This window comes from Mobula birostris, chromosome 25, assembly GCF_030028105.1.
Source record: "Mobula birostris isolate sMobBir1 chromosome 25, sMobBir1.hap1, whole genome shotgun sequence".
Classification (NCBI taxonomy): domain Eukaryota; kingdom Metazoa; phylum Chordata; class Chondrichthyes; order Myliobatiformes; family Myliobatidae; genus Mobula; species Mobula birostris.
In genome coordinates, this window is record NC_092394.1 from 45,848,127 (window position 1) to 45,862,163 (window position 14,037).

Sequence of the window (14,037 nt, forward strand, 5' to 3'; positions counted from 1 at the left end):
TGCGACCTAGTGCATCTTACAATAAACTAGTCTGTATTAGAAGGTGCTCTTAGATTATTTAAAAATAAATTATATTTAAGGATATGTGTACTTGCTTTCCATTCAGAATGTTCCATAAAAAAAGGAAAAATGGGATATCCAATTATTTTAACATGTAAAATTAAAACAGAAAAAAGAAAATGCTTTACAACAATCATTCAGCTAATAAATAATCGATAGCTACTAATAATTTTGCATAGAATCAGACAGCACTGAAACACGTCAACGATCAACTACCCATCCATATTAATTTTATTGACCAGCATTTGGTCTATGCCTTGGCAATTCAAAACCTTGTCCAGATATTTTACATGTTGTGTCATCATGAACTTTAGGCAGTGTGTTCCATATTCCAAACTTTGGCTGAAAAAGCAATTGTTCTCAGATCCTTCCCAAACTCTTACTTCTAGACTTATCCCTCTGCGAAACACCTCTGCTGCAGGCAGAAGTTTTGTACTTTCTACATCCATGAGGTGCCCCTCAACCTCCTTTGCTTCAAGGGGGACAAACTAAAACTAGCCAAGTAACAAAGATTCCAAATTGTTAAATCTCCTTTGTAATCTCTCCAGGGATATTATGTCCTTTTTTCCTAGCACGGCAATCAAAATTACACATAGCAAAGTTTTATCAAGTTCTATCATGTCCTCTGTGGTCTTGTATTCTATGCCCTAACTAATGAAGGCAAACGTCCTTTATGCTCACTATCCACTGGTGCATACACTTCTCTTCCCCTGTTCTTTCTAGGGCCCTAGCATTTACAGTTTATGTCCTACCTTTAAAAGAATTCCCAAAGTGCATTACCTCACACACTTGGAATTAAATTCCATCTAGTATTGCTCTAACCAACTTACCAACTGATCATTATCATTCTGTAGCCTAAAACTACCTCCCCACTAGCAACACCATCATTTTTGGTGTCACCTGCAATGACAGACACAATTATATAATCTAAAAGTAAAATGTGACTTTGTACAGGATTTATAACCTACTATTCTATGGATTTCATGTGAACGAAGGTCAGATAAATAGTTCAATTATATATCACATTCATGACTTGCTTGTTCAAGTAACAGATTACAAATTGCTCCACACCTTATCCAAAAGTGATATTTAACCACTGAATTTTATAAAGCCCTACTTAAAAATTAAGAGAGGCCAACTCTATCATCAGGACAGCACTTCATTGAACCCCCGAAAAGTGGAGGAAACATAGGAGGCCAAAGACAACTTGGCACCGTACCATAGAGGCAAAAAATGAGGACACTGAACCACAAAGTAAACACAAGGAATTCTGCAGATGCTGGAAATTCAAGCAACACACATCAAAGTTGCTGGTGAACACAGCAGGCCAGGCAGCATCTCTAGGAAGAGGTACAGTCGACGTTTCAGGCCGAGACCCTTCGTCAGGACTAACTGAAGGAAGAGCTAGTAAGAGATTTGAAAGTGGGAGGGGGAGGGGGAGATCCAAAATGATAGGAGAAGACAGGAGGGGGAGGGATGGAGCCAAGAGCTGGACAGGTGATTGGCAAAGGAGATATGAGAGGATCATGGGACAGGAGGCCCAGGGAGAAAGACAAGGGGCGGGGGAACCCAGAGGATGGGCAAGGGGTATATTCAGAGGGACAGAGGGAGAAAAAGGCGAGTGAGAGAAACAATGTGTGTACAAAAATAAATAACAGATGGGGTAGGAGGGGGAGGTGGGGCATTAGCGGAAGTTAGAGAAGTCAATGTTCATGCCATCAGGTTGGAGGCTACCCAGACGGAATATAAGGTGTTGTTCCTCCAACCTGAGTATGGCTTCATCTTTACAGTAGAGGAGGCCGTGGATAGACATATCAGAATGGGAATGGGATGTGGAATTAAAATGTGTGGCCACTGGGAGATCCTGCTTTCTCTGGCGGACAGAGCATAGGTGTTCAGCAAAATGATCTCCCAGTCTGCATCAGGTCTCGCCAATATATAGAAGGTCACATCGGGAGCACTGGACGCAGTATATCACCCCAGCCGACTCACAGGTGAAGTGTCGCCTCACCTGCAAGGACAGTCTGGGGCCCTGAATGGTGGTAAGGGAGGAAGTGTAAGGGCATGTGTTGCACTTGTTCCACTTACAAGGATAAGTGCCAGGAGGGAGATCAGTGGGGAGGGATGGGGGGGACAAATGGACAAAGGAGTCGCGTAGGGAGCGATCCCTGCAGAAAGCGGGGGGGGGGGGGGGGGGAAGATGTGCTTAGTGGTGGGATCCCGTTGGAGGTGGTGGAAGTTACGGAGAATAATATGTTGGACCCGGAGGCTGGTGGGGTGGTAGGTGAGGACCAGGGGAACCCTATTCCTAGTGGGCTGACGGGAGGATGGAGTGAGAGCAGATGTGCGTGAAATGGGGGAGATGCGTTTGAGAGCAGAGTTGATGGTGGAGGAAGGGAAGCCCCTTTCTTTAAAAAAGGAGGACATCTCCCTCGTCCTGGAATGAAAAACCTCATCCTGAGAGCAGATGCGGCGGAGATGGAGGAATTGCGAGAAGGGGATGGCATTTTTGCAAGAGACAGGGTGAGAAGAGGAATAGTCCAGATAGCTGTGAGAGTCAGTAGGCTTATAGTAGACATCAGTAGATAAGCTGTCTCCAGAGATAGAGACAGAAAGATCTAGAAAGGGGAGGGAGGTGTCAGAAATGGACCAGGTAAACTTGAGGAAGGGTGAAAGTTGGAGGCAAAGTTAATGAAGTCAACGAGCTCAGCATGCGTGCAGGAAGCAGCGCCAATGCAGTTGTCGATGTAGTGAAGGAAAAGTGGGGGACAAATACCAGAATACACTGAACCACACCTGTGGCACTATAGAGAAGATGGCTAAGGACAGACAGAGATGGAGGACATTCATTGCTGCCCTAAACCCCAACAGTGTAATGGGCATTTGATTAATAATTGATAGTTAAAAATTGGATTCACTGACTATAAACAGCCTCTTCCTTGGATTACTTCCAAATTGGTAACCTCAATTTATGGATGCTACAAACAAAATTATCTAAAAACAATTTAGAATGGGTATACAGGTCAACCTTCAGTAATCCGGCACCATTGGGACCCGGGGAGTACCAGATTTGTGAAAATGCTGAATTACAAAAGGATCACATTAAGCATAACCAGTGCCAGATTATCGATGGAACCAAATTACAGGTAGTCAGATTAGTGAAGGTCAACCTGTATTAACATCACCTAAAGATGCCCACTCTTAAAACATGCATCTGAACTCAACAAGGCCAAAATCGCAAAATTTGAAACAGAACTTTAATCTCTGCCTAAAATTCAGAAATTAACATTCTAATATTGCACACTGCATAGTTTAGAAGGAGGGTTGGATGTCAGTACGTTTTGTTACCATTATTAGCATATAGGCTATAGAAACATCTATATGGGTCACTGGTATAGTACATTTACATAAAACGTGAATAAGTGAGAATGGAACATAACGGGATTACAGAGCATGATATCACATGTTCGAGTCCATTGCTGTTAGATGAAAACAAAGTCTTGCTCAAAAACTTCTAATACCCTTTTAAATAGTTGCGCTTAGAACACTCCCTACCATGATCAAGATCTTTCTCCAAATACATTACAGTAAATAGGCAGAAATACAATACAAATACCGAAGTTATTCCTATAATCTTATACTTGTTAGAAATACTATCTAAAAAAATTAGAAATCCAGAAGATCACCCTATTGCTCGACCAGTCAGTCTATAGCTACATGCCCCTAACAGAATACAGATGTAAACAATAGGAATTCTGCAGATGCTGGAAATTCAAGCAACACACATCAAAGTTGCTGGTGAACACAGCAGGCCAGGCAGCATCTCTAGGAAGAAGTACAGTTGACGTTTCGGGCCGAGACCCTTCGTCAGGACTAACTGAAGGAAGAGTGAGTAAGGGATTTGAAAGTGGGAGGGGGAGGGGGAGATCCAAAATGATAGTTGAAGACAGGAGGGGGAGGGATGAAGCCAAGAGCTGGACAGGTGATTGGCAAAGGGGATATGAGAGGATCATGGGACAGGAGGTCCGGGAAGAAAGACAAGGGGGGGGGGAACCCAGAAGATGGGCAAGGGGTATAGTCAGAGGGACAGAGGGACGGGGGAGAAAAGGGAGAGTGAGAGAAAGAATGTGTGTATAAAAATAAATAACGGATGGGGTAGTTAGCGGAAGTTAGAGAAGTCGATGTTCATGCCATCAGGTTGGAGGCTACCCAGACGGAATATAAGGTGTTGTTCCTCCAACCTGAGTGTGGATTCATCTTTACAGTAGAGAATACAGCTGTAATCTGTTTAAGTTCCATGAAAAAAAAATAAAGTGTACATGGAAGCAAGATGTACAGTGGCATGCAAAAGTTTGGACATCCCGATCAAAACTTCTGTTACTGTGAATAGCTAAGCGAATAAAAGATGATCTGATTTCCAAAATGCATGAAGTTAAAGATGACACATTTCTTTAACATTTTAAGCAAGATTACTTTTTTATTTCCATTTTTTATAGTTTCAAAATAACAAAAAAGGAAAAGGGCCCGAAGCAAAGGTTTGGCCACCCTGCATGGTTAGTACTTAGTAACACCCCCTTTGGCAAGTATCACAGCTTGTAAGCGCTTTCTGTAGCCAGCTAAGAGTCTTTCAATTCTTGTTTGGGGGATTTCGCCCATTCTTCTTTGCAAAAGGCTTCTAGTTCTGTGAGATTGTTGGGCCATCTTGAATGCACTGCTCTTTTGAGGTCTATCCACAGATTTTCGATGATGTTTAGGTCTCGGGACTGTGAGGGCCATGGCAAAACCTTCAGCTTGCACCTCTTGAGGTACTCGATTGTGGATTTTAAGGTATGTTTAGGATGATTATCCTGTTGTAGAAGCCATCCTCTTTTCATCTTCAGCTTTTTTTTTTTTACAGATGTTGTGATGTTTGCTTCCAGAATTTGCTGCTATTTAATTGAATTCATTCTTCCCTCTGCCAGTGAGATGTTCCCCATGCCACTGGCTGCAACACAAGCCCAAAGCATGATCGATCCACCCCCATGCTTAACAGTTGGAGAGGTGTCCTTTTCAAAAAATTCTGGACCCTTTTTTCTCCAAACATACCTTTGCTCATTGCAGCCAAAAAGTTCTATTTTAACTTGATCAGTCCACAGGACTTGTTTCCAAAATGCATCAGGCTTGTTTGGATGTTCCTTTGCAAACTTCTGACGCTAAATTTTGTGGTGAGGACACAGGAAAGGTTTTCTTCTGACGACTCTCCCATGAAGGTCATATTCGTGCAGGTGTCGCTGAACAGTAGAACAGTGCACCACCACTCCAGAGTCTGCTAAATCTTCCTGACGGTCTTTTGCAGTCAAACAGGGGTTTTGATTTGCCTTTCTGGCAATCCTATGAGCAGTTCTCTCAGAAAGTTTTCTTGGTCTTCCAGACCTCAACTTGAGCTCCACCATTCCTTAATTTCTTAATTACATTACGAAGTGAGGAAACGGCTACTTGAAAATGCTTTGCTATCTTCTTATAGCCTTCTCCTGCTTTGTGGGCATCATTTATTTTAATTTTCAGAGTTCAAGGCAGCTGCTTAGAGGAGGCCATGGCTGCTGATTGTAGGGACAAGGTTTGAGGAGTCAGGGTATTTATAAAGCTTTGAAATATGTATCACCAGGCCTTTCCTAACGATGATTGTGAACAAGCCATAGCCCTAACAAGCTAATTAAGGTCTGAGACCTTGGTAAAAGTCATCTGAGAGCTCAAATCTCTTGGGATGCCCAAACTTTTGCATAGTGCTCCTTTCCTTTTTTTTTTCCCCACTGTAAAATTGTACAAAACAAAAATGATACACTATTCTTGATTAAAATGTTGAAAAGAATGTTTCATCTTTAACTTTATGATTTTTGGAGATCAATTCATCTTCTACTCACTTTTAGCAGTAACAGAAACTTTGACCAGGGGTGCCCAAACTTTTACATGCCACTGTAGAATTTGCACTTTTCCTGTGAACACTGTGACCCAAATTTAACAACTTCAGAAACCACACCCTCATCTTCTAGAAGGGTGACAATTTGTTTGTGCATTAATATCTTATTACAATTTTGTACAGATAAGAGTGAGCAAGTTCCCAGCAGTTGCTAAACTGTTAAAATACCCTAGCATGCCACTGACCTGAAATACTGGTTTGTGAAGGATTTCTAAATAATCTAAAAGATTATTGCCATGACGGAATATTTTAATCTATCTGCACTGACATATCAACACAAATTTCTCCAGATTTTAATCCAATGGAGTGTTTTGTTAACATTGCAGACAATTTGTATATTCTCAAAAGCCACATTCTCTCCAGCAACTCGTATAAGTGATCCAAAACAATAAAGGAATATGAAATCCAAATAAATTTTGTGCATAAGTAACAGAAGATAGATCCAAACAGGATGGCACAAACATAACTAACCAATGCACCCAAAACTAGTGACAAGAGTTAACATTCATGAAACAAGAAAACTGATCTACTCCTATGAACACCAAACAGAACATTTCTGCACAACAACACTGATCAAGTGCACACAAGACAATCAGCTATTCAGTAACCTTATTAGCAATTCAATAAATTCTACTGTAGTAATAACATAATCAAAGGATGGGAGAGCCTGAAACAGGAGGATGGATAAACGTATTCAGATGGTTCCCAGAAATAATTTTAGATAATCCCCTCTACCCCAAGGATGATACTAATATAATTTAGCATTCCATATTTTCAGATGAGTTAAGGAATTGCCCAGTCAAGGCTTGAAGCTCTGTGCCTTGGGATTTTTATGAACAATCTAAACCAAACAACATGCGTGCTGTTACATTTTATTAAATTATTTCATTACCTGAACACCTTAGTATTAGTCACTAATACAAGGATCTTGAAGGGGAACTGACAAACAGTTGGTTCAACCTATAATAGTCCATTATTGTTTAAACAAAAACTGAGAAAGCAACTCCTTAAAAACTGAAGTGTTCCCAAAGTGGAAGGAAATTACAGCTTTAAAAGATTACCTGTCTATCTTGATGCCAATTTTCCACTGGTATATAAATCTTTAACAAAGATGTTTATTAGTTTAATGGAGGCAATAAAACTGAAACAACATATTTTCTTTTAAAGACAACAATGCCTACCTTCCTCTTTTGAAGTTTGTCATCTTTTCCTCCTCTCAGCTAAAAAAAAAGCACATCCATGAAAATACTAATTAGAAAGTTTAATGTAACTTTTCACTTTGCTAAAGTATACATCACTGTTTGACACCAAAATAAATTACACATCACATGATTAGTTAAAATTTAAGATAGTGGATTGAAGGTTTCTGAATCAAATGCATTGTAAATTTTATTCCTGACACACAGGTAGGAATTTGGAAACACAAAAGACATTTCTCACCTTTAACTTTTTTCCCCCCACTATTCAACAAGATTATGACTAATTTGAGAAATTAATCAAAAAAGTGTCTTTGTTTATTTGAATGAATTCATGAAAATCTATCAAATATAACTTTAACATTGACAACAAATTCAGCATTTACTTTAACGGTTCCAAAGCACCTATTATGTTCATTAGTTCTTCCATCTTGAAAATGTTGATCTAATCATCTTTTAAGTTCCAGGGAATACATTTCTAGCTCATGCAACATTCTCTCATAATTCAACTATTTAATTTCTTCATGTGGTATGAAAAATTCGGAGTACCTGCTGTCTAAATTAGGTGTTGTTACAGTTGCAGTAAAATTTGTACTTTGTGTGTTCTAATTCTCCCATCTAAATGGGTATCATTAGATTAACCTTTCTAATTATTTTTGACTCTGGGGATACATCTCAAGAATCTATATTCATGAATGTCACACTCATCTACTGTCAACTGATGGGATACCAGGTTTTGGCCAAGCTTCAGAGCTCTCACTCCTTTCCCAGAATTTTTTGGTAAGTGAGGGTTTGGTGAGAATATTCAAAAGTATGAGAATGGAGAAAAGGAAAAAGGAGAAGTGCTGGAATTATCAAAACAGCGCTTAAATGTGGGATATTCTACATAGATAATTACATAGATAAATACGGAAACACAAGTATGCAATCTGAAGAGGCATATAAAACTAATATACTTTTTTTTTGCTGTGCCATAGTTATTTGATATGACATGTGAATGAAAGACCATAACAGCAATTGAATGCATTTACCTCGCAATTGTTAAATCAGAATAGCATCCCTGGAGCATTCATACATCTGTTTCACACAGTGACTGGATTAAAGCCACTCCTTTAGACAATAGACAATAGGTGCAGGAGTAGGCCATTCGGCCCTTTGAGCCAACACTGCCATTTACTGTGATCATGGCTGATCATCCACTATCAGTATCCAGTTCCTGCTTTATCCCCATAACCTTTGATTCCACTATCTTTAAGAGCTCTATCCATCTCGTTTTTGAAAGCATCCAGAGAATTGGCCTCCACGGTCTTCTGGGGCAGAGCATTCCATATATCCACCACTCTCTGGGTGAAAAAGTTTTTCCTCAACTCCGTTCTAAATGGCCTACCCCTAATTCTTAAACTGTAGCCTCTGGTTCTGGACTCACCCATCAGCGCGAACATGCTTCCTGCCTGCAGCGTATCCAATCCCTTAATAATCTTATATGTTTCAATAAGATCCCCTCTCAGCCTTCTAAATTCCAGAGTATACTAGCCCAGACGCTCCAATCTTTCGACATATGATAGTCCCGCCATCCCAGGAACTAAGTTTGTGAACCTACGCTGCACTCCCTCAATAGCAAGAATGTCCTTCCTCAAATTTGAAGACCAAAACTGCACACAGTACTCCAGGTGTGGTCTCACCAGGGCCCTGTACAGCTGCAGAAGGACCTCTTTGCTCTTATACTCAATTCCCCTTGTTATGAAGGCCAGCATGCCATTAGCTTTTTTCACTGCCTGCTGTACTTGCACACTTGCTTTCAGTGACTAATGTACAAGAACACTTAGATCTCATTGTGCTTCCCCTTTTCCTAACTTGACTCCATTTAGATAATAATCTGCCTTCCCGTTCTTACCACCAAAGTGGATAACCTCACATTTATCCACATTAAACTGCATCTGCCATGCATCTGCCCACTCACCCAGCCTGTCCAAGTCGCCCTGCATTCTCATAACATCCTCCTCACATTTCACACTGCCTCCCACCTTTGTGTCATCAGCAAATTTGCTAATGTTACTTTTAATTCCCTCATCTAAATCATTAATATATATTGTAAACAGCTGCGGTCCCAGCACTGAACCCTGCGGTACCCCACTGGTCACTGCCTGCCGTTCCGAAAGGGACCCGTTGATCGCTACTCTTTGTTTTCTGTCAGCCAACCAATTTTCAATCCATGTCAGTACTCTGCCCCCAATACCATGTGCCCTAATTTTGCCCACTAATCTCTTATGTGGGACTTTATCAAAGGCTTTCTGAAAGTCCAGGTACACTACATCCACTGGCTCTCCCTTGTCCATTTTCATAGTTACATCCTCAAAAAATTCCAGAAGGTTAGTCAAGCACGATTTCCCCTTCATAAATCCATGCTGACTCAGACCGATCCTGTTACTGCTATCCAGATGTGTCGTAATTTCATCTTTTATAATTGACTCCAGCATCTTTCCCACCACCAACGTCAGGCTAACCGATCTATAATTCCCTGTTTTCTCTCTTCCTCCCACTTGAACATATAGCAGTTAAATTTCTGGGATACATAAATTCAGGACAACAGAAAACTGAACAATTCTTTCGAAGTTGAAGCCAGGACAACATCTTAATAGACTGCATAACTAATTTGTTTCCCATTTATATGGCACATAGGATTTTATTTTAAGCATTGCATTTCTCCACTATATTTGCAATTTTGTAGATCTAGCAGGATAAATATCATCTAAGTTAACATATTAGTTGACATAGATGTTATTTATATTTAATAAATTCATCTTAAAATTATGGTGATAAAATTATGTCAGATGAGGGTAACTGTGTTATATAAATGCAGATTAAATTTTAGTACAAATAGACCAATTCTTTCAAAAGTGAAAAGGAACATGTACTAATTTATTTAAATGCCCAAATTAATAATAAACAAATCTGTTATCTGTAAGGCAAATACGAGTCCTGACGAAGGATCTCGGCCCAAAACATCGACTGTGCTTCTTCCTATAGATGCCTCCTGGCCTGCTGCATTCCACCAGCATTTTGTGTGTGTTGTTATCTGTAAGGAGTTGGTTTGAATTCACACTGTTTTGGGTGCACGGGAATGGCCACGCCAACACAAATTATTTGACATCCAGCTAAGGCATGTAATCAACATTTCAAACTACAGTAATGTATTGTGCCCATCAACCACAATCATGTACGTGATGATCTAAACAAAATTACATCAGTATACCAGGAGCAGCCATGCCTAAAAGTACCTGGTCAAACTGCCACTGACTTGAAATGGGTCATAACGCATTATCTCCTTTCACTGTAGAAAATGTGAAATTGAACTTCAAGATACCTCAAGTGCAAAAAAAAAGTTATCAATGAGTTGAATAGTCACAACCCAGAAGAATGGCACTTATAAGCTGGTTAGTCAGAATTGCAATTAAATATTAGGAAGCTTTCAAATAGGCAATAGTTCAAGTTGAGTAAATATTCTCACAATTAAAGAAGGTCATTCAAAGTTAGAATGCTTGAAGACTAGAAAACGCTTATTACAATTTTAAGGGTGCTAAAGCTGTAGACAAAGACAACCAAGTTGACTTTAAAAAGTAGGAGAAATGGGCAAAAAAAAGGCATAAAAAAAATGAAAATCTGCTAATAGTACAGAGCACTTTAATCTTTGTAGGGATAGGTGGAGCCAAAGGACGAAGAAAGGAGATCTTAAGGGGAAGGGATGAATATTAAATGTCCCTGGCACATCTTCAGTAGTAGGGAACAATGACAATGTAGTCATAAAGGAAGATACAATAATGAAAATGTTGAAACTTGTGAAAGAAATAAAACAGAGACTCTGGCTGTATTATCATTATCCAATTTGAATTTCAGTACTGAAAATAGAGTTAGAGAATAAAAACTGCACTAAAACACAAAATTAAAGCAGGCGATTTTAGATATGCTAGCCCAAAGTCAGTCTAGAGAAAGCATTTGGTAAGAAATTAATTTACATTTGCAATATAATGGGTTAATAATTTTCCATGTTCCAAATGGGTTGACTGTTTTGACCATGTACTGATGATAATGAGGATAGACTTGCTAACTGTTAAAACAGACTTGAAAAGTTCTTTGATAAAGTATCACATAGTGGATTTATAAAATGAAAGCTTATGAAATTAAAAATAAAGTGGCAATTTCGATACAAAATTGAGCTAGGTACAGGAAAACAGAAATGATCCAAATGCTGCAAAGCACCTCCTGTGCTGCATTGTTCTATAGTTCTAAAAACAGTTCAAAAAGGCACATTTCCAAGCTGGTCTTCTGAAATCTACACCATCTTGCTTTCAAATTATTCTTTTAATTGCACTTTAGTATTATCTCTTGACATTGGATCATTTTTTGCTTTAACTTTTATTTCTCCTCTCAAGTCGCTAAATGTTTACTGTTGTTTGGCTGATAAATCAGATAAAATTGACGTAATTCAAGGTTTAATGAAAAACAGGCTCAGATCCAAAACAGGCTGTAACCACAGCACCTAAAAATAAATCTCATTTCTACCAGCACACTAAAGAATACTGGATTGAGCAGACAGAATAAATAGCCTTCAAACATGTATTAATACATTATGGGGACTGGTCTTATTTTCAAAGAGTACAATATCTCCCCAAGTGTTATTTCAACGTGTGAAGGTAAAAATCCACAATAGAACACACAGGAAAATCTCTGGACAGCCAACACACTGGCCATTCCTCATCTGAATCAAGCAATCCATTAGGTTGAAGTATGCATTAATTTTTCCACTGAATTATTTTAACTACAAGCAAGCACAATACAACATGTTCTGCCTCATGTTCAAGAGCAAAAATGTTCTTCTCCTTCATACCTCTGTGCTGATGCCATTAATATCCATATGTCCACATACAGAATGTATAGCTATAAAAATACAAGAGATGTTTGTACATCAAAACATCCAGAAACCAAATCGACTATTTTCTTGTAGTTGTGAGCATTCTTTTGGAAATGTTGTTTAGATTCTTTAGAAGAGTTCACCCTTTCAGATTTTGTTTGCACAACGCTAATGTGATAGAGCTTCACAAGATCCAAGCAATAACAGAAGCAGCAACATCATTAACCATGTAATGTATAACTTTTATTTATTTATTTTAATGTATCAACTTTTAGGAGCATTACTATATAGAGTGTAGAAATAATGAGAAACAAATTGGTAGGAGGTAACCAGCAAAATATTTATATTTGAATGGATACAGACTGCAGAATACTGCTGTGTTGTGATACAAGTATCTTCGTGAAGGAAACTTAGAAAGTTAACGTGCCATCAGATTATTACAGTAAACAATTTGGATGTGAAGTGAAATGTTAAATCTTTATTGCAAAAGGTAGGGAAATGTTGTCATAATTGTTCAGAGTTTAGATGGTAAGAAGAAGTGCCGTAAAAAAAAGTTTTGGTCATCCAAGCCAAGGGACATACTTACACTGAAGACAACTAGATTCATTCCTGGGGTGAAGGTTGTGCCTGTGCTCATTGGAATTCTGAAGAGGGGTGATCCTAGTGACGCACATAAGATTCTCAGTAGGAGCTTATACCCTTTCCTCGATCTAGCAGAAAACAAGTCAGCAGAGAAGGGAAGGTAGGGATGAGTAGAACAAAGGGAATATTTCTCATAGGGCGAGAGAAAATGGCAATGGGCAGTTAGAAACCCATTATGCTCCTTTGGCTGAGTTATGTGTTGCCAATAGCCAGACTGTAGGAAAAGCCTAGCAGGGCAGACTGCACTAAGAGAGAGAAAAACTGACACAAATGAATGACAGGCGGAAATAGCCAATTCTGATGCTAACAGAGAGAAAGATTGGGTTACCTAAAGCTGGGAGGTTTTTCCTAAGTCTGGAAGACTGAATTGTGCTCGGATGGAAGATGGGGTGTTCAACTTTTTCAACTTTTCTTTCAACTTCTTGCACTTTATCTAGACCACAGTTACAGCTCTGGGCATTCACATGGGCTCAAGCTATATCTGTCTATTGATGTAATACATGGAGCACTTTGTTGTACTCCTACTTAGGTCTACTCCCTCAACTCTTCTTGTACATCAATTCCTTAGTGCCAGTTCTTGCACGCGTCTTTTCTCTTTCTACAAATACTGTTTGACTTAAGATGGCAGTTAGAACCCTGTTTTACTAAAACATAGCAAAAAAGGTTTCAGCCAATCTATGATTCAGCCAATTGTGTGTGTTTTTCCCTCTCCCAACTTCATGGCTGCTGTAAACTAACATTTTCTCTCATTCTTAATTCTGACAAAGGATCTAGGACCTGAAATAACTTTCTCTTTCCACTGATCTGGGGTGACCTGCTGAGTGCTTTAAGCATTTTCTATTCGCATTTTAGAATTCCAGTATTTGCATTTCACTTTTGATTTTTAAAAAATTCTTAGGATTCTCAGCGAACAAGGGTGTGTATTCAGAGGACTGAGAGTTGGGAGAAAAGCTGCGATTGTCAGCTGGAGAGTCAGTAGAGAAGGGCATGGATGGCAGTATTTTGTTGGGAAGAAAAGTGTCTGGGCATGTAAGAGTAGGTGGGAAACAAGGTTCAGAGAATGTTGACAGCTTTTTTTTTGGGGGGGGAGGGGGAGAAGAGAAGAGGGGCAGAGAAACACTGTGTCCCAGAAGGAGAACTAGCCAAGCAGATGAAGAGGGCAGAAGGGCAGAAGGGCAGAAGTTTGCTTTCCAGTGCCATCCAGGAACATACAAGTCATGTTGAAGGCAGCTTTACAGAAGATTGAAGCCTGTTTCTACACGAGCTGCCCATGG

General features: G+C 39.4%; 1 protein-coding gene across 5 annotated transcripts in view; it reads right to left on the reverse strand.

Moving 5' to 3' along the window:
* LOC140187918 (lysine-specific demethylase 2B-like) overlaps nucleotides 1-14,037 on the reverse strand; it is a 236,367-nt gene that overhangs the window by 102,820 nt on the left and 119,510 nt on the right. For all 5 annotated transcript variants that reach the window (XR_011883174.1, XM_072243793.1, XM_072243792.1 and 2 more), the window contains one exon: nucleotides 7,198-7,236. Coding sequence is in view for 4 of the 5 variants with exons in the window: in XM_072243793.1 (XP_072099894.1) it covers nucleotides 7,198-7,236 (39 nt within the window). In the remaining variant the exon portion in view is untranslated. The remainder of the gene's footprint in view (nucleotides 1-7,197; nucleotides 7,237-14,037) is intronic.